The sequence below is a fragment of the Cervus elaphus genome, chromosome 2, assembly GCF_910594005.1.
Source record: "Cervus elaphus chromosome 2, mCerEla1.1, whole genome shotgun sequence".
Taxonomy (NCBI): domain Eukaryota; kingdom Metazoa; phylum Chordata; class Mammalia; order Artiodactyla; family Cervidae; genus Cervus; species Cervus elaphus.
This window is the reverse complement of record NC_057816.1, coordinates 581517-598629: the sequence shown is the minus strand read 5'-3', so window position 1 is coordinate 598629 and position 17113 is coordinate 581517. Positions and strand designations below refer to the sequence as shown.

General features: G+C 65.1%; 3 protein-coding genes and 1 non-coding gene across 5 annotated transcripts; all 4 read right to left on the bottom strand.

Annotated features, from left to right (window-relative positions):
• Positions 1–163: 163 nt before the first annotated feature.
• CRACR2B (calcium release activated channel regulator 2B) lies at positions 164–4478 on the bottom strand. The gene is made up of 10 exons (XM_043922786.1): positions 4346–4478; positions 2928–3127; positions 2740–2851; positions 2210–2369; positions 1669–1815; positions 1486–1576; positions 1282–1374; positions 993–1159; positions 737–808; positions 164–584 (listed from the first exon to the last, which is right to left on the bottom strand). Exons 2-10 carry the CDS (start codon positions 3090–3092, stop codon positions 407–409), a joined length of 1185 nt encoding a protein of 394 aa, XP_043778721.1. The 5' UTR covers positions 3093–3127; positions 4346–4478; the 3' UTR covers positions 164–406.
• Positions 4479–5997: 1519 nt separating this feature from the next.
• PNPLA2 (patatin like phospholipase domain containing 2) lies at positions 5998–11446 on the bottom strand. 2 transcript variants are annotated; one of them, XM_043922754.1, is made up of 10 exons: positions 11386–11446; positions 10448–10776; positions 8636–8868; positions 8488–8553; positions 7921–8130; positions 7639–7699; positions 7361–7537; positions 7127–7259; positions 6817–6939; positions 5998–6726 (listed from the first exon to the last, which is right to left on the bottom strand). In XM_043922754.1, the coding sequence occupies exons 2-10, from the start codon at positions 10632–10634 to the stop codon at positions 6456–6458; spliced, it is 1461 nt and encodes a 486-aa protein (XP_043778689.1). In that variant the 5' UTR covers positions 10635–10776; positions 11386–11446; the 3' UTR covers positions 5998–6455. The 2 variants fall into 2 exon arrangements, with proteins under 2 accessions (XP_043778689.1, XP_043778688.1); XM_043922753.1 differs by lacking the exon at positions 11386–11446 and having other exon boundaries at positions 10448–10796.
• A 2800-nt stretch (positions 11447–14246) lies between these two features.
• Positions 14247–16812, bottom strand: RPLP2 (ribosomal protein lateral stalk subunit P2). The gene is made up of 5 exons (XM_043922748.1): positions 16407–16812; positions 16098–16221; positions 15175–15223; positions 14464–14562; positions 14247–14360 (listed from the first exon to the last, which is right to left on the bottom strand). The coding sequence occupies exons 2-5, from the start codon at positions 16218–16220 to the stop codon at positions 14284–14286; spliced, it is 348 nt and encodes a 115-aa protein (XP_043778683.1). The 5' UTR covers position 16221; positions 16407–16812; the 3' UTR covers positions 14247–14283.
• Positions 15010–15144, bottom strand: LOC122677461. Its single transcript, XR_006335793.1, has one exon. It is a non-coding gene; the product is annotated as a small nucleolar RNA SNORA52 (small nucleolar RNA).
• Positions 16813–17113: the final 301 nt, after the last annotated feature.

The following is a 17113-nucleotide window of genomic DNA, read 5'->3' as shown; positions in this document are numbered from 1 at the left end:
CCCGCCCACCGCTTCCTGGCCAACTGGCCTCAGTCCCTTCGTCCGTACAACTCTGATGGACGGTGAGGGCTTGCAGATATGGCCAGTGGACACACAAGGACAAAGGATGCCTGGTGCGTGTGCCTCCCAAATTCTACAGTTCCCACACACAGGGGAGACCGAGGAGAACGAAGTCAGTGGACTTTATTCGGAGGAAGGGGTTTTCCGCTAGTTTTGATGCACTGGGGATAGGATGAGGACCGCAGGGAGGGACATCAGTCCCTGACCCCCCAGGTTAATTCCTTCATGTCTGCAAGTCAGGCAGGCTGGGCAGCTCACTGGGGAGAGCCCACAGCCACGCCGAGTCGCCTTCAAGGGGTGGCTTCTCCAGGTAGCCAGGTGAGGCCCAGTGAGTCAGGCAGGCTGGTCAGTGGGCACTGGGCAGGTGGCCGGAGCCACGTCTGGGGGGGCGAGCCCAGCTACTGCAACAGCAGCAGCAGGGGGCGCCCAGCAGGGGGGCCGAGCTCAGAGCCTTTCTGCGGCCGATGCCCAGCCTCTGGGCCTCACAGACGTCCCTCTCGTCTCGGAGCCGCGTGTTCAGCTCCCTGGGGAATAGGAGTCTACAGGCTCTGAGGGGTCTCAAGAGGAAGCACGCTTGGGTGGGGGACGCGGGCACGGAAGGGCTTCCTCGCGGTGGGGGTACGGTGATGGGGGCTGGGTGGGAGCCGGCAGCGGCGCGGACCCCTTCCGGACGCACCTGAGGAGCTCCAGTTGCCGCAGGAGGCTGAGCTTCTCTTTCTGCATGTTCCTCGAGACTGCGACTACGTCTCTGCAGGACGGAGGTGGTAATCCGGGTGCAGGAAGGCGACTCGGGGTGCCCCACGGCCCCCTGGAGGACCCCGCCCCACAGAGACCCCAGAGGCGGGGCTGCGACCGGGGGCGACGGCAGCCCGGAGCTCCAGGCGCGCCCCTCCCCGGGGCCCGCCCCCGAGGGCCCGGCCCGCCCCCAGCACCGTTGGGCTTGCTCGCGGCGGCCCTGCGCGTCGCCCTCCAGTCTGCGGAGCTGCTCCTGCGCGCCCTCCAGTTGCGTCCGCAGCGCCTCGTTGGCCAGCCACAGCTGCGCGTTCTGCGCCTGCGCCTCCAGCTGCTCGGAGGTCCGGGCCTGCAGCTGCTGTTCCAGCTGGGGAAGCGGGGGTTCGAGGCTGGAGAGAGGCCCCCAAGTAGCCAGGGAGTGCGTGGGGGACAGCGGGGCTTGGGCCCGGGCTGGGCCGCCATGCATCCCTCCGCGCGGCGGCCGCTCACCTCCCGCTGCAGCAGCCCCGCGCGCTCCAGCTCCTGCTCGCGACTCTGCAGCTCCAGCTCCAGGTGGCCTCTCCGCTCCTCCCGGGGGAGGCCCTAGGACGCGCGGGGACACCTGAGCCCCCGCGGGCGGCAGGGGCGCGGGTGGGACCAGTTCCGTCCAAGAAGGCATCCCCGGGGAGACCCGCGAGCCGGGGCTGGGCCCACCTGATCCCGCAGGCGCTGGCGCTGCTCGCGAAGCTGCTGCTCCATCTCCTCGTACAGACCCCGCACTTCCCGCTGGTGCTCGCTCTCCCGCCTTCGGGGAACCGCGGGTGAGACGGCTGCTTAGAGCCTGCCAGCACCACAGCCAGGAGCCCCTCCGGCAGCCCCCGGCCTCCCAGCCCTCACCGCCGCAGAGCCTGCTCCAGGCCGTCCCGCTCTCTGGCCGCCTCCTCCAGGCAGGCTGAGGCGCGCATCAGAACGTCCTCGAAGGAGCCCAGCAGTTCCGGCCGCTCATGCTGCAGCCGGGTCCAGAGCGTCCGAATTGCCCGCTGCCTGGAGGGGGCGGGTAGGGGCTGAAGCCGAAGTGAGGACTCCCCCACCCTGAAGGGTAAGCCCGTAGAGGCCCCTGTAGCCTTGGACAAACAGGGCGTCCTCTTCTGGGTGCTCTCACCCTTGCAGGGCTGGCCTGGCCAGGTGTGTACAAGTGGGGTTGTGTCCTTGTGTACCCAGGGATGTGCCTGTGCTGGGTGTAGCCGTGACTGCTGACTCCAGAAATGCAAATTCTGTGGGAAATCACGCCCGGCCCACAGTAGTGGCAGCTGAGAGGGCCGGACCCAGTCTGGCCGAGGGTCCCTGCCTGGAAACAAGTGTGCAGGCGACGTGGACAGGCCGCGCGCAGGTGGACCAAGCAGTGGAGGGTGCTGCGGTCAAGCCAACATGGACTTACTCGCCCAGGACCCGGGCCACCCCCAGCTGCTCCAGCGTCGAGCAGAGCAGCTCCTCGTCCTCCTCCACGGAGCCCCCGGCGCCTTGCACATCCGACCAACCCGACTCAAAGGTCTCCTCTGGAGCCTGGGAGGGGGTGGGCTCCACCCCCACGAACTTGCCTGCAGGCGTGGGAGGGAGAGACTGTCACCCCCCACAGCTCAGCCCACTGCCCCCTCTCATATCCTGCCCATTCTCTGAGCCTGGTTTCCTGTTTTTCTTCCTTACTCTGGTCCGACTCCCGTCCTGGGAATGGGAGGTGACAGCTGGGCTCAGGCCAGAATGAGGCACGCCTGGCTCCCAGCCCTACTGGGATTAGGCTCTGGGAGAGGAGTGGGAGCTGGTGAGCACACCACCGCATCTGGAGGCTCCCCGTGGAGTCTGTGTGTGTGCCCCGGCGGGAGGCCACGGATGGGCGTGGGCTGCTGACCTTGTGGGCCCCAAGTCACACGTGCCAGCGGGCTGGGGGCGGGGCTCAGGGGCTGGGCTCACCCAGGCCGAGGCAGAACTCCCGAGCGGTGAGGAAGCCGGTGTGCGCCTGGTCCAGGCTTTCAAACACAGCCTCCAGCTGTTCGGGCGTGAGGGGCAGGTCGCTCTGCAGGCCCTGGCGGGGCAGACGGCAGGGCTGAGTGGCCAAGGTCAGCCTCGGGGGCGGGCGGCTTCTGGGGGCGGGGGCTCACCTGCAGGTCGTGCCGGGTGATGAAGCCCTTGGCCTCCTTGTCGCACAACAGGAACAGCTCCTGGGCCTGCTCCAGCATCGTGGCCGGGGGCCCCGGGGTGCGCCCCTGCTCCCACCCCTCCTCCTCCTGGGCCTCCCCAGCCCCGGGCTTCCCGGGGTTGGCCATGGAGGTGGGCTCAGCCTTCGGTGGCCTGAGCAGAGCTGAGAAGAAACGAGGGGAAAGGAGAAGGGCAGGCAGAGCGGGTGCGAGGGCTAAGCAGGAGCGGTGGGCACCCAGAGGTGGGGCGCAGAGGAGCCTCCCTGCCCCCATGGGAAGGGGGAGAGGGCCTGGCAGAGGGGCCGCCAGGGGGCGTGTGGCCCAACTGAAGGCAGTGGCGCCGGCGGGCGGGGGCCTGGGTGGAGCGAGGCAGGCTCCTGGCCACCCTCGAAGCCGCAGGTGCAGGAGAGGCTGCGTTGGTGGGGGTGGGCTGGGGGCTGCTCTAGATCTTGTGACAGAAAATGAGGTGGGGGCTCGCGGGAGGGGGCAAGTGCTCGGGTGAGGGAACGGTCAGCCGCAGAGGACTTGAACACGTCCTGCTGACCTGGGCACAGGGCTGACCAGGCCGGGCCAGTGGGAGTACCAGCCCGTCCTGGCTGCTCTCAGCGCGGACCCTGGGCCCCGCCTCCTGCCAGCTGGCGGGCGGGCTGGCTCCGCCCTCCCCGCCCGCAGCCCCTCCCACCGACCTGGGGCCCCAAGGAGGGCAGGTGCAGGGTCCAACGTGGGCCTCAAGGCCTTCCAAGGCCCTTGTCGGGAACCCCAGGGTCTAGCCTAGCAGCCTTTCCTGCTGGCACCATGCCCGCCACCACACTGGCCTCCTTCTCCGGGGGGTGCCGTGCCCGCTCATCAGACCACCTGTCGTTCCCACAAAGCCCTGACCCCTGAATTTCCCGAAACCAACCCCCAGTGTGGGATCACCCCTCGACCTGGGACCCTGGGGTCATCACGCCTCAGTCCAGGACTGTGATTCCACCCCCCCCCAACCAAATTCCTGGGAGAGGGGGACGACCGATAAAGAGGGCGGGTCTGAGGAAGGGCGGGAGAAGGGGACGTGGGCGGAGACCACTCCCCCAGCGCGGGATCGCCACCCCCCAGCGCGGGCAAGCCACCCCACCAGCGGCTCCCTGGCTCCCTGGGACCCGAGGGCCGTCCCAGCCGGAAACTGAGCTGTGTCCCGACCGCGGAGCGGAGAGGGGAGGACTCCTGAGCCCCCACGTCCTGGGGCCCCAGTCTGCCCTGCCCTTGCCACTGCGCGCCCCCAGGGACACCGGAGTCCCTGGGCGTGATACGCAGGGATCCGTGCACCCTGTGGCGACCTGGGGGGGCGGGTGTGGGGGTACGCGGCCAATGCAGGTGGGGGGACCCGCCAGGCGCCTGCCTACCTGGGAGCTTCACCGCCACACCTGCGCGCACTGGGCTGTCCTCCCGCCAGTACCGAGACCCCGGCAGGGCCGGCCGGGCGGAGCCGCCGCCGTCGCCGTGTCCCCGCCGAGTCCCCGCCTCTCGGCACTGCCCTGTAGCCCGGCACTCAGCCCGCCGCCCGCCCCTGCATGCAGCCCCTGACCCCCAGGGTCTGTCCTGTCCGAGCCTGAGCTCGTGGTGGGGTGGAGACGACCCCAGGGACACTTCCTGCACAGGGCCAAGGCCGGGGTGGGGGGGCAGTCCTCAGGATCCCTATTTCAGGCGACGAAGAGCGTGCAGGAAAAACCAGGCAGGAAATAGACCAAAATATTTTCAACGGTTATCTCTAGGAGTGGCGTGACTTTCCTCTCTTCCCTATGCTTCTCCAACATTCTTTTCCCATTTTTTTTAAAACAATAAACGAGTAGTATACTACAACATGGTATTTAAATCAGTGCCTTAGAGGCCTGTATGTGTGAGGGGAGAGACTGGGGGTGCTGGCAGGAGGGCCCTGTCTCAGCAGACACCCCAAACCCTCCTTGGGGGCACAGCCTTGACTGCGGCTCCTGTTGGGGGAGGGCTGCCAGAAGGTGCTGGGTGGGGCCTGTGTGTGACCTCCTTGCGCAGGGAGAATATGCCCGCTTCTTCACAGGGGTCCCCCTCCCAGGTCCCGGCCTTGCCCTGCACCCACCTGGAGCTGGCCTCACGGGGCCCTCCTGGCAGCGCTTGGGGCTGGAGGCCTCCGCTCCCCCAGGGATCCTGCTGAACTAGAACCGGCTGGGCCTACGGGACGGGACCTTGAGACCAAGGGGTGGCCCCTGGCACAGGCGCACGGGGACCTGCCAAGCCGGCTCTCCCGGTCGCAGCCCCAGCCCGACCGTTATTGTTGGCTGGGGGCTGCGGCCATGGGGAAGCGCGGAGGGCAGGCGCGGGCAAACCCCCAGCAGGAATCAGCTTTGGACCGCCAGCCAAGCGTCCTGCTCCTCTCAGACACCCCCCTCATCCCATGGGCCCTTGTGGTCACCAAGGGGGGCTGGCCGCATTCCCCTCAGACTGCCCAGGCAGGGCAGAGGAGGCCTCGAGAGCATATCTCACCCACAAGACCCAGCCCCCCTCACCACACCTGCTCCCTCCTATATTCGGGCAGGAGGCTGGGTACATTGTTGGGGGCGGGGAGGCTCCTGATGACAGGGGCAAGACCCACACCTCCCACAAGCCTGGGGCCAAAGGCCCACCGTGGAGCAGCCCCCCGCTGCCCACCTCTCCCCTACACTCAGCTGGGCAACCTCAGCCTCCACAGCCATCCAACCGGTTAATCATCCCACACCCCCAGGACACCATTAAGTTCTAAACTAAACAGTTCTGTTTTTATTTTGCAAGGATCTTGATCCCAAATATTTTCATTGACCCTTGGAAAGCTGTGCCCAAGGGTCCCAGCCAGAGGAGTGGGCGGCAGCGTAGGAAACCCTCAGTGCTTTGAGGGGGAGCCCCAGAGCTGGCTGGCAGGCCCTGAATGCCAGGCTAGAGGCAGGCAGGACCCCGGGAATCCGTGGCTTGAAGCTGCAGAGACACGATGTGAGGGGGGCGGGCGGCAGGGCTGGGGGGCGCCACACATAAGTGAAGGAGGCAGGGCTGAGCTGTGGCATTTATTACATCTGCTTTGGCAAAAATAAATAATTCTTCACACACATTCTTCAGAAACATGAAAAAATGTGGCCGGTGGAGCAGGTGCAAAGTTCTCAGGAGTAATACTGCGCTCACAGGTGGGGGCGCCGGGTAGGGGGCGCAGGGGTGGGGGCCCCAGCACGCTGGCCCGGAACCAGGGCGGGTCCCCGAGGGGAGGTTAAGGCACAGGCAAGGGGCCCCTGCGGCCACGCAGGGAGGGCTACCCCGCCCTCCTCAGTGCAGCGAGTGAGCCGCTGGTGGACCGCAAAGCCCCCCTGGGCAGCTCCTCAGTCTGCAGGGGGATGGAGAGGGGCTGCGGAGGGGAGCTCAGCCGGCCCCGGGGCCCCGCCTCACGGGGCAGGGACACTGGGGGGCCCGGCCCTCAGCACGGGGGCCCCGCGGCCGGAAGGCCAGGGCCCTGGGCCCTCAGCAAGGGGGCGAGCCCGGCGGGTGCTGCGGGGGCGCGGGGGCCGGGCCGGCGGGGGCACGCATGCGCAGGGCGTCCGGCGGGAAGGCCACGTTGGTGCAGAAGAGCCCGAGCAGCAGCTGCCGCTGGCACTCCTCCCACTTGGCCAGCACGTCCGCCAGCGACAGGCTGTTGCGCATCCAGCTGGGCAGCACCTCGCTGTAGGCGGCGCAGGACAGCGGCACGGACGGCAGCGAGCGGGCGCGGCGCAGCGCCACCTGCTCCGACAGACTGCGGAGGGCAGGAGGGAGGGGCGGTGGGCTCGCGTGGGGGTCGCCCCAGAGGCTGCGGGCCGGGGTGGGCACGGCGGCAGGGGCTCACCTGGAGGGCAGGTGGCTGCCCAGCTTCCTCTTGGCGCGCATCATCAGGTACTGGCAGATGCTGCCCGTCTGCTCCTTCATCCACCGGATGTCCTCGGGGACGTCGGGCAGCCACTCAAGCAAGCTGGGGCAGGGCGCAAGGCATGGGCTCAGGGACCGCGGCCGGGCCGGCCGGGTCTGTGCCCTGGCTCTGGGGCCCGACCTGGCATCTCTGCAGCATCTTAAACCAGCCGTCTCTTTCTCTCCTTGTGTGCCCACCACCCAGGGGTGACTCCCAAGTCCGTCCTGGAGGCCCGCCTCCTGCTCCTCACCGGATGGTGAAGGACACCGCACTCTCCAGGGGCAGAGTGTAGGGCACCATCATGGCTGTGGCCAGACGCACGGGCAGCATGTTGGAGAGCGTGGTCAGCAGGTCCGTGGGCTCCATGCAGGCCTCCAGAAGGGCTGTGGGTGCAGGAGGGCGGTTAGTTGGTGGCAGGTCGGTGGGGAAGGCGGAGCCCAGGACCCCTCTACCCCCTCCCCCCAGGCCCCCCTCCCCCGCGCACCCTCATTGAGCCTCGAGGGCAGGTGCTCCAGGATGTGATCCTCCCTGGGCGGAGGCAGGTGATCCTTCCCAGCAGTCCTCTCCATGGCCGCCGCCCCCTCCCCTGCATCTGCATCCTCAGGAGCAGGGGGCTGGCTGGGGGGCAGCGCCAGCAAGGGGTTGGGCCGGTTCAGGAGGCCTGGGTGGGGAGGACGCGACAGGCCATCAGCGGGGCTGCGGCCGTCTGGCCCACAGGGGACGGCCAAGCAGAGCCCACCCAGCCCCGGGCAGCCCGCGCACCGTTCCGCCGCAGGAAGCGGAGGCCATCCCTGTAGCCCTGTTTGCACATCTCTCGAAGCACCTGAGGCAGGGGGAGGCATAAACTGGGGCAGGGGGCCAGGCACACCCTGTTCTGCCCCCTGGGGTCCCCGGGGTCCCTGCACCATCCCCCTACCCCACCCTAAGCTAACTTGAATCCAGAGCCAGATCCAGGTTGGACAGAGGCTGAACGGGTTGTGGGCTATCGCCAGGAGAGGCCCCCGGGCAGCTGTCCCCCATGCCAGTGACGAGGGCGGGCCTCACCAGGGGCTCGGGCGGGAACAGGGCCTTGGAGAGGCGGTAGAGGTTGCGGAGGTTGAACTGGATGCTGGTGTTGGTGACTCGGAGCTCGTGGATGTTGGTGGAGCTGTCCTGCGGGCAGATGTCACTCTCGCCCGAGAAGGGGGACACTGTGATGGTGTTCTTGAGCTCATAGAGCGGCAGGTTGTCTGAGATGCCGCCATCCACATAGCGCTGTGGCGGGGACACCGGGTCATACAGGGAGGGCCCGGCAGGGGGCGCTGACGGCCCTTCCCCTGGGGCCATTTCATCTGGGCCTTTCACCCACTGGGCACTGGCCGCTGAACAGATGGCCAGACTGTGGGGTTGGGGAGAACAGCCACCGGAAACCTGCATCCGCGCGGGGCTGGCCGGCTCTTGAGTAACTGGGGAAGTGAGGCCACCGACAGGGGGGCACAGATGCCGCTCCTCCCCACACTCTGGGGAAGTGAGGCAACAGGCCAGCAGGCGGGCGGGGCTGGGGGGCATTCATCCCACCCCCCACGCAGGAGCTGACCTGCCACCCAGGCAGGGCGCCCAGGGGATACTCACCACCCCCTGGAGGGACGGGGGGATCAGGCCGCAGTACACGGGGATGAAGGTGCTGCAGACATTGGCCTGGAGGGTAGGGACAGAGAGGGGGCAGTGAGCAGGGGCCTCGGGGTTCCTACTGCGCCCCAGTGTGGCCCGCGGGGCCCACCTGGATAAGCTCCTCTTTGGAGTTGAAGTGGGTTATGATGACGTTCTCGCCATCAGAGACACGGGTCAGAGAGATGCCCAGGCGGCCGCTGGCATGCTCGTGGCAATCAGCAGGCAGAGTCTTCAGCAGGCAGCCCCGGATGGTCTTCACCAGGTTGAAGGAAGGGTGCAGTGGGCCCAAGAACCGCTTCCGGGCCTCCTTGGACACCTCGATGATGTTGGCGCCAGCCTCACCTAGAATAAGAGGGCCAAGAGTCGGGCCAGCACTCCTGGGCTTCGCACCTTCCCCAGGGCTCCATGCCCAGGGACCACGGCACAGACTCAAGGCAGCCCTGTCCACCCCGGAGGAGCCTCTGTGTCCGTGGAGCCTGGCCCACAACTGGGACACCTGTTCCTGGGAAGAGAGGGGCTCCTGGGAGGGCACAGCTGAGGCCACGGCCTGCCCTCTGCCCGGAATTTCCCAATTCTCTCCCTGATCCATGAATCACAGAGCCTGGCCTGCCTGGCATCCAGCCCCGCCAGGAAGGGTAGAAGCCACAGTCTCAACTCTGAGCAGCCTCAGCCTTCACCCACTTGGCCAGATCCAGATCCACAGACCCTAGTGCCGCCCGGGGGGCATGAAATCAACTCGCATCCCATTGCAGCCGCTCCACATGGCTCTGGGGGCCATGGGCACTGGCCAGGGACAAAGCTGGAGTGGGAGCCGGCCGGGAGTAGTCAGGGGGCAGGAAGGCCCCGGAGGCGCTAGGATCACCACTGGGGTCAGGAGTGCGACAGGGTGGAGGCTCCAGCTGCCCAAGACCACCGGCACTCGTGAGGAAGGTTTCTTGGGAGTGTGTGTTGGGGGGAGGTGCCATGGGAGCTATGTCCTCAACAAGGTACCACGGACCTAGGGGTGTCCTGGGACCAACAGGGGGTTTGAGGGGCACCGGGCGGAGGCCGCCTGGAAGGGAAGGGGCGGGGCCACTCTGCTCCTCCCCGCCCAACCTCTCCGGGCAAAGGTCGCCGGCAGGGGGCAGGAGAGAACCCTGGACAGGCTCCTGCTGGGCGGGGCATTCCAGAAGCTAATGATCCCTCTGTCACTTTGGCTGCCTCCCGGAGACCTCCGTGTGCCGTAAACATCACTGGCAAGGGCCGCCGTAAGAGTGTGGGTGGAGGAAGCCGACTCTGGGACTTCAGTCTCCACGCGCCTCTCGCCCCATGGTGGGGGCAAAAACGTCTCGCAGCAGCCACGGACCCGGGCCCACAGTGGGCGGTGCGCCAGGAGCGAGAGAGCCGGAGAGAGCTTGTGTTGGCCAGGCCCAGGCCTGACCTGCCAGGTCCTCCTCCAGGAGTCCTCGGGAGGCACCAGGCCACAGTGCCCAGACGCTCTCTCAGAAGCCAACTCCATACCTGGCCCCGGGGCCACGGCAGTCTGGAATGCCGGAGCCCCAGAACACAGTGACCGCTGGCACCCGGTCTTACGCCCGGGGCAGGCGGACGGCCTAGGCCCCACCCCGACTCTCGAGGTCCCGCCCACGAACTACTTTCTCTTTCCAATGAAATAATTCCTGCTGCACCTGCCCGCCCCCCAACCTTTGCGCCCGAGAGGCGGGCCCTAGGCGGCAGCCTCGGCCCAGAGGCGCACCGGGCCCTACCCCAATCCCCCGGCACCCTTGGAGCAAAACAAGGCAGGCCCCGCCCCTGGCTGGCGCCCGGAATTGGACCCACGGCCCGAGTCCCGGGTAGAGACCCCTCCCACCTCCCCATGGTGACGGAAGGGGCCGCTCCACGCTCGCGAGGGGCATCTGCCCAGCCCCCCCGGCCCCCTTACCCAGGCAGGCCCCGGTGACCAACGCCGTGGCGGTGAGCGCCCCGGCCGAGGCGCCGTAGATGTGCGTGGCGTTGGCCACCAGGAAGGGCGCGTGCTCGCGGAGGCAGGAGGCCACGCCGATATGGTAGACGCCGAGGAAGCCGCAGCCCGCGAACGAGATGTTCCATGTAGTCTCCTTGGGGAACATCGTGGCAGCCCGCCGGGCTCCCGGGCTCCGCAGGCCGCCCTGTGCGCCGCGCGCTGGCCGCTCGCTCTGGAGCCGGGGCTACACCGGCCGCTGGCCTCTCGGTCGCTGTGGCTCGGGGTCTCAGCCGGCGGAGCTGGGGACTCTGCGCGGAGGCTGCGATTTTAGCGGGGGGCGGGGCGGAGCCGGCTCACGCGGGCCTATCGGGGCGCGCGGGGAACGGCCGCGCCCCCGGCTCCGAGGCCACGCCACGCCCGAGGCCCCGCCCTCCCCGGAGCCCGGCTCCGAGACCCCGCCCTCGGCTCGAGGCCACGCCCTCCCCGGAAGCCCACCTTGACCCGGAGACCCCGCCCGCTGTCCAGCCCGCTGGAAGCGACCACCCGCGGCCCAGCCAAAGACAGTGGCCGGGCCGGGACGGAAGTACATGTCCCCCACCTCCCGCTGCCTTCCCCCGCCCCCCACCGTGGAAGGCGGAAAGGGGCGGACGGGGGCCCAGAGGAGTGGGTACGGCCGCGCTCAGGCCCGGGACGTCGGCATCTGAGCTGGACACCCGGGAGCGGAGGGCGCTGCTGTCCAGGCAGCATCCCGCCTCCGTCAGGCGTAGGCCTCCGCCCGCCCGGGCCACCGAGGAGCTCGCTGCGGGCCAGGGACCAGAATGACCCGTAAACACACAGGGCTTCGTGCAAACCACAGTTTGCAGAGAGAACACCGGGTCTCAGACACACAGCAGACCTCCCGGCCCGGCCAGCTCTACCTGGGCACTAAGTTGGTTTCCACCCGCCTCCTGTCCCAGCTCCTCAGGCTGTGGGGTCTACTCCGGGTGATTCCAGCCCTGACCCGCCCTCACTAATTGCCCAAGCAGGTGCTGGTAACGTCACCCTCCCACCCCCTTCCGCATTTTTCTCCTGGATTGCAGGGCAGGGCTAGCCTGACCTGTATCTAGAGACCAGCCCTGCACCTCACTTGTTTACTGGCTCTGTCCCATCTGACTCTTTTTCTGACTCCATGGACTGTAGCCCACCAGGCTTCTCTGTCCACGGGAGTTCCCAGGCAAGAATACTGGAGTGGGTTGCCATTTCCTTTTTGGGAACTTCCGGACTCAGGGTTCAAACCCATGTCTCCTGCATTGGCGGGATTCTTTACTGCTGAGCCACCAGGTCACCCGGCACCTCACTCCACCTCCCAAACAAGGGGCTTACCTATGCTGAAGGCAGGGGTGCATGTCACCCCTGACATTTGCTCCCCAGGCAGGAGTTTGATTCAGGACCCAACCTGGGGCCACTCCCCAATCAAGCCCCAGGCAAAGCCAGAGCAGGGCTTCCCCAGGACAGGGCCATCTGGCATCATGCCAACCAGTCCTCAGCTCCAGGTCACCCGTGCTTGGCATGTGCGCCTGGCATGGGAGCCTGCACCAGTAGAGCAGTGAGCAAAGTCAGCAAGACCAGCCCCACTTGGGGAGGGGGTTGGGCTGAAGTGGGAGAGCGTGTTTCCGCAAGGTCAAATAAGGACTGAGAAGGGTGAACCATGGGAAGGCAAAGGGCCACCCTCCCTGCAGACTCTCAAGGGCCCTGGGTGGGAGGAGGGGAGGGCAGTGGGGTCCTGGGAAAAGGGAGGGCAGGGGGTGAGGGTGTTTGACTTAGAACCCCGAATGCTCTGGATGGAGGTACAGCACAGGACTGGGGTGCCTGAGCGCTTGGGGAGGCTGCTGGACACAGCAGGAGATGAGGGGGGACACAGTGGAAATGGAACAGACCCCCAAGGCCAGCCTGAAGACCTCAGGGGGTCACCAGGGTGGGCCACCAAGGAGGAGCTGGACACGGTGAGCTCAACCAGGGGCCTAGGAAGGCTGTCCCCGCAGCCTGCTGTGGGAGGCCAGTGTCCGGGCCTTTTCTGAGGGAATGAGGCTGTGCCGCCCCAGTGCGGGGAGACCTCTGCTCCCATTTCCACACACTAGCTGACTTGTTTTGGGTACATAACCCTCCCTTCAGGCCCCTGGGACCAGGAGTTCTGGAGCCAGGAACATCGAGCCCTTCCCAGAATCCTGCCTGTGGAGTGGGAGGCGGACCTGCCCCTTCCCCCGTCAGTACAAATGAGAATCCCTGGGGCTTGTTGAACGCCAGGCAGGGGTCCTCTGCCCCTACAGGGCTCTTTTTTTCAGCGGTTGAGCCTAGGATTGTGAGTTCTGCCCCTGGACGCTGGGTCCACTCCTCTGAGAGGGGCCCCAATACCTTAGCCTTGGACCCCAGCCCTGGGTCAGCTGTGTCCCTAGGCACACAGAACTCCCCAGCCTCCACAACCCAGACCTCTTCCCCTTACCATGGCCCTCACCCCCGTCCAAGCCCCCACTCCTCAGGGCAGCACCCCTTGCCCTGGGGCCTCTTCCCGAGGTCCCCGCCCCTCTGCTCCACAATCTCCTATGCTGCACTCACCACTCTCCTCTGAAACTGAGCCCACAGCTCCATAAAGGCCTACTGCATGCAGGGTGAGCTCCGAGTACTTACCCACCACAGCACAGCCTTCAGAAAGGCAGAGGATCTACTGGATGGCCTGGCATTAGCGGGCAGAGGCCCAAGACCTTGGCAGTGAAGACTGCCAACAGCTACAGGGCCAGGATAGTGAAATGAAGAATCGATGTTTTCAACTGTGGTGTTGAACACTCTTGAGCATCCCTTGGACTGCAAGGAGATCCAACCAGTCCATCCTAAAGGAAATCAGTCCTGAATATTCATTGGAAGGATTGATGGTGAAGCTGAGACTCCAATAGTTTGGTCACTTGATGAAAGGAACTGACTCATTGGAAAAGACCCTGAAGCTGGCAAAGATTTAAGGCAGGAGAAGGGGATGACAGAGGATGAGATGGTTGGATGGCATCACCAATTCAATGGACAGGAATTTGAGTGGGCTCCAGAAGTTGGTGATGGACAGGGAGGCCTGGTGTGCTGCAGTCCATGGGGTCGCAGTCGGACACGACTGAGCGACTGAACTGAACTGAACTGGGCAGTGAGAGGGCCTTTCCCCTCTGCCCCATATTCTAGGCCAGAACCTGGCAGAAGGGGCATGGGCAGGCCTGCCACTAAAGGACCTGAAGAGCACACGGCCAGCACTGCTGTCTGCAAGCCACTTCCACATCTGCCCAGCAAAGGTAGTGGCCACCAGACAGCTGCATGACACCCGAGTTGCTCAGGAGCTAAGGTGGAGCTGGGGTGCTGACTCGAAAAAGGCCAGAGGAGTCCGACTCCTACAGCGGAATCCGGTTGCACCACGTCCCCTTGTGTAACTGAAACCACTCCATCTGATGGGAACTGCTGGCCTCAATTGGAGGCACCCGCCTCAGAAAGCAGAGGCCACCCTCCCCAGGTTCGGAAGCTTTTCTGGACGGGGAGTCCCCCGAAAGCCTTATTCCCTCCAAGACCCTGGCAGTCCTCAGGAGCCGCGACAATGTCCAAGAAGGAGGCTCAAGGCTTGGCCATACTCAAGACCCTCAGGAAGTACCCCCTCCCAGGCTCCCCACTCCTGACTCTTCAGACTCCACTGAGCAAGGGTCCTGGTTCATCCCAGAACGAGACAAGGATGCAGAGACCACACTAACAAAGCACTCACAGGTAACTCAGGAAATACATAAAAAGGGTTTTATTTGCAGGGAAGCGGGACTCTAGTCAAACAAGCCAAAGCCCATGTCGTCATCTGACTCCTCCGACTCTTCCTTCTTCTCCTCCTTCTTCTCCTCTGCTGTGGGGAGAAAGCGTGGCGAGCTCAGTCGCACTGCAGGCCACACACCCGGCAGAGACAGACCCCAGTGCGTGGCACCAACAGCTCCTGAACCTCCACTTACCTGCGGCTGGAGCAGAACCGGCAGCAGGTGCTGCGGATCCTGGGGCAGCAGAGACGGCCACAGCCCCGCCCGCGGGCACACTGGCCAGCTTGCCAATACCTGCAGAGACCCAAGGGGAGGTGAGCCCAGAGCAGGTGTTCCACCTGAACGTCATCTCAAAGTGAAGAGACACTGTCCAGCTCGTTAGGGTCCATGTAAGATTCCCATTTTCGCAGACACTGGAACCCCCCAGCACACCTGTAGGTCCACAGCGCCCTAAGCGGGAGGTAAGCTGAACAAACATGCTTACGAACAGGCAGGTAAAACCCACCGTCCCAGTGTCCAGATCCTCAGCCCCAGCAGTGAGCTCACAGACAAGGCTGCCTTTGCCCTATCATGGACCCACGGACAAAAACAGCTCCCCAAAAGCTCAACTTCCAATCAAGTCCAGCTCCAGCTGGAAAGGGCAGGGGCCTGTGGTCAGTCCTAGCCCCCCACAAAAGAGTGGTGAGGCTTGTTTACAGAATCCCACCGAGAGCACAGGCACCCTGCTGCCCTGCCCGGGAAGGTTGTCTAGAAGCGCCCATGGCAAGAGCCCATAGCAACCCTGCTCACTCCTCTGGGTAAGGCTTCTAGGGTGCTCTGGTCCACAAGCGAAGCCTGGCAGGTCACAGGCTGACCAGCAGGGATTAGAATGGACCGTGAAAACGAAAGCCTCAAACACGACCTCACCCTGGGCAATGACGTCCTCAATGTTCTTTCCGTTGAGCTCACTGATGACCTAGAGCACATGAGAAGCAGGGTCACCAGAGGCCGCCACCTCACCCCACCCCACCCCCCTGCTCCGCACCACAGTTATGACCCACTCGGGACAGGTAAGATAAGACACCCCACACGTGGAAACTAACTCCCAAACTTACTGCTGAAAAAAATGCAAAATATCTCACTTTACACTCAATACATATCAAAATAACCTTCACTAGGTTGAGCAAGAGCTTCCCTGGGGGCCCAGTCAGGAAAGATTCCACCTGCAATGCGGGAGACCTGAGCACCATCCCTAGGTCGGGATGGACACTCCCCATGGACAGAGGAACCTGGTGGGCTGCAGTTCATGGGGTGGCATAGTCGGACAAGACTGAGTGACTAAGCACAGCATGGCACGTATTTTTGACTTCCCTTGTAGCTCAGTTGGTAAAGAATCTGCTAGCATTGCAGGAGTCCGCCTGCAATCCCTTGGAGAAGGAAATGGCAACCCACTCCAGTATTCTCGCCTGGGAAATCCCATGGACAGAGGAGCCTGACGGTCTACAGCCCACAGGATTGCAACAGTCCGACACGACTTACCAAGTAAACCACCACCATATTAAGTTCAAAAAAATAAAGTCAAGGTGGACTTGTTTTCACTTAAAAAAAAAAAAAAAAGCTTACACGTGACTTGTTCCCACTGAGCCACGCTAACGCGGACTTGACTTCATCTCCATTTTTTCTTCGTTTGGGCTGTACCGGTACATTAGGGCAGTTCCAAAACCACATGGGCTGGCAAAGGCCTCCCACCAAACCCGCGGCAACCTACTTCCCTGGGTTGGGTAGGAGAGGGAGCCCCGTATGCGGAGTAGAGGGTCGGCGGGGTCTTCGGGCCCCTGCAAGGCGGCTACCTTGTTGAGTCGGTCGTCGTCTGCCTCGATGCCCACGCTGTCCAGGATCTTTTTGATGTCCTTGGCGCTGGGGGAGGAATTGCCCCCGAGGGCGGCCAACAAGTAGGAGGCAACGTAACGCATCCTAGCGCATGAGACAAGGACAACGGCATTACGGGCGGCCTCGGGTCCCTGCGAGGTTAGTGCCGGGCCGCGCGCGGCTGGTGCGGATCCGCCGCCGAGGCCTGGCCCACGCCCTGCCCCGCCCGCCCCCCGCGGCACTCACGACCGCGGCCAGGCCCCACGGCCCGGCCCTCCCGGCCCACTCACTCAGCGGTGGCAGAGCAGCCTCGCGCGTGCGACCTCGGCGGCGTCAGGGACGGAAAGGAAAGCGCCGGTGCTGGGGGCGGGAGTAATTCGCTACCCAGAAGCCTCCGGGACTTGCGCTCGGCGCCCCGCGAGGGCGCCTCCTAGTGACGTCACGAGATGCCTAGCCAATGAGGACGCAGGAGACGCCATTATCCCGTCTGTCGCGCAGCCGCCACCGCAAAGGCGGAAGGCAGTTCCAGGGCTGTCTTCGTGTATATAGTGGGGCGACTGCCGCCCGAGATCCCTGGGGGAAGTGGGGCTGAGAGAGGCACGAGCCAGGAATGTAGCGTTTCTCCCTTCAGGGTTCCCAGGATGCCACGCGGCGCCTACAGCTCCCAGCATGCAGCGCGGCCTCTGTGCGCTGGTCGCTTCTCTGAAGGAGCGGCGGACGCGGCCGGCGAACTACAAGTCCCATGGCGCACGGCTACCGGAAGCACGGGGGCGCCGCTGCGGGCCGCACGTGGCCCGGCGCTGCTGAGGGGGTGCGGCAGGCTACGCGTACAGGAGCCGGCTGTCCGGCCGGGCCCAGACGGGCGGGCGAGCCGCCCCGAGCTTTCACTCCGCGGAAACCAGCCGCTGCTCCCCCCATCCCTAGTGCCACGGCGGGGGCCCCAGGTGAAGCTGGGAGGCTCTGTCACCGCTGCTCGGAGGAGCGGAGCCAGAACCGT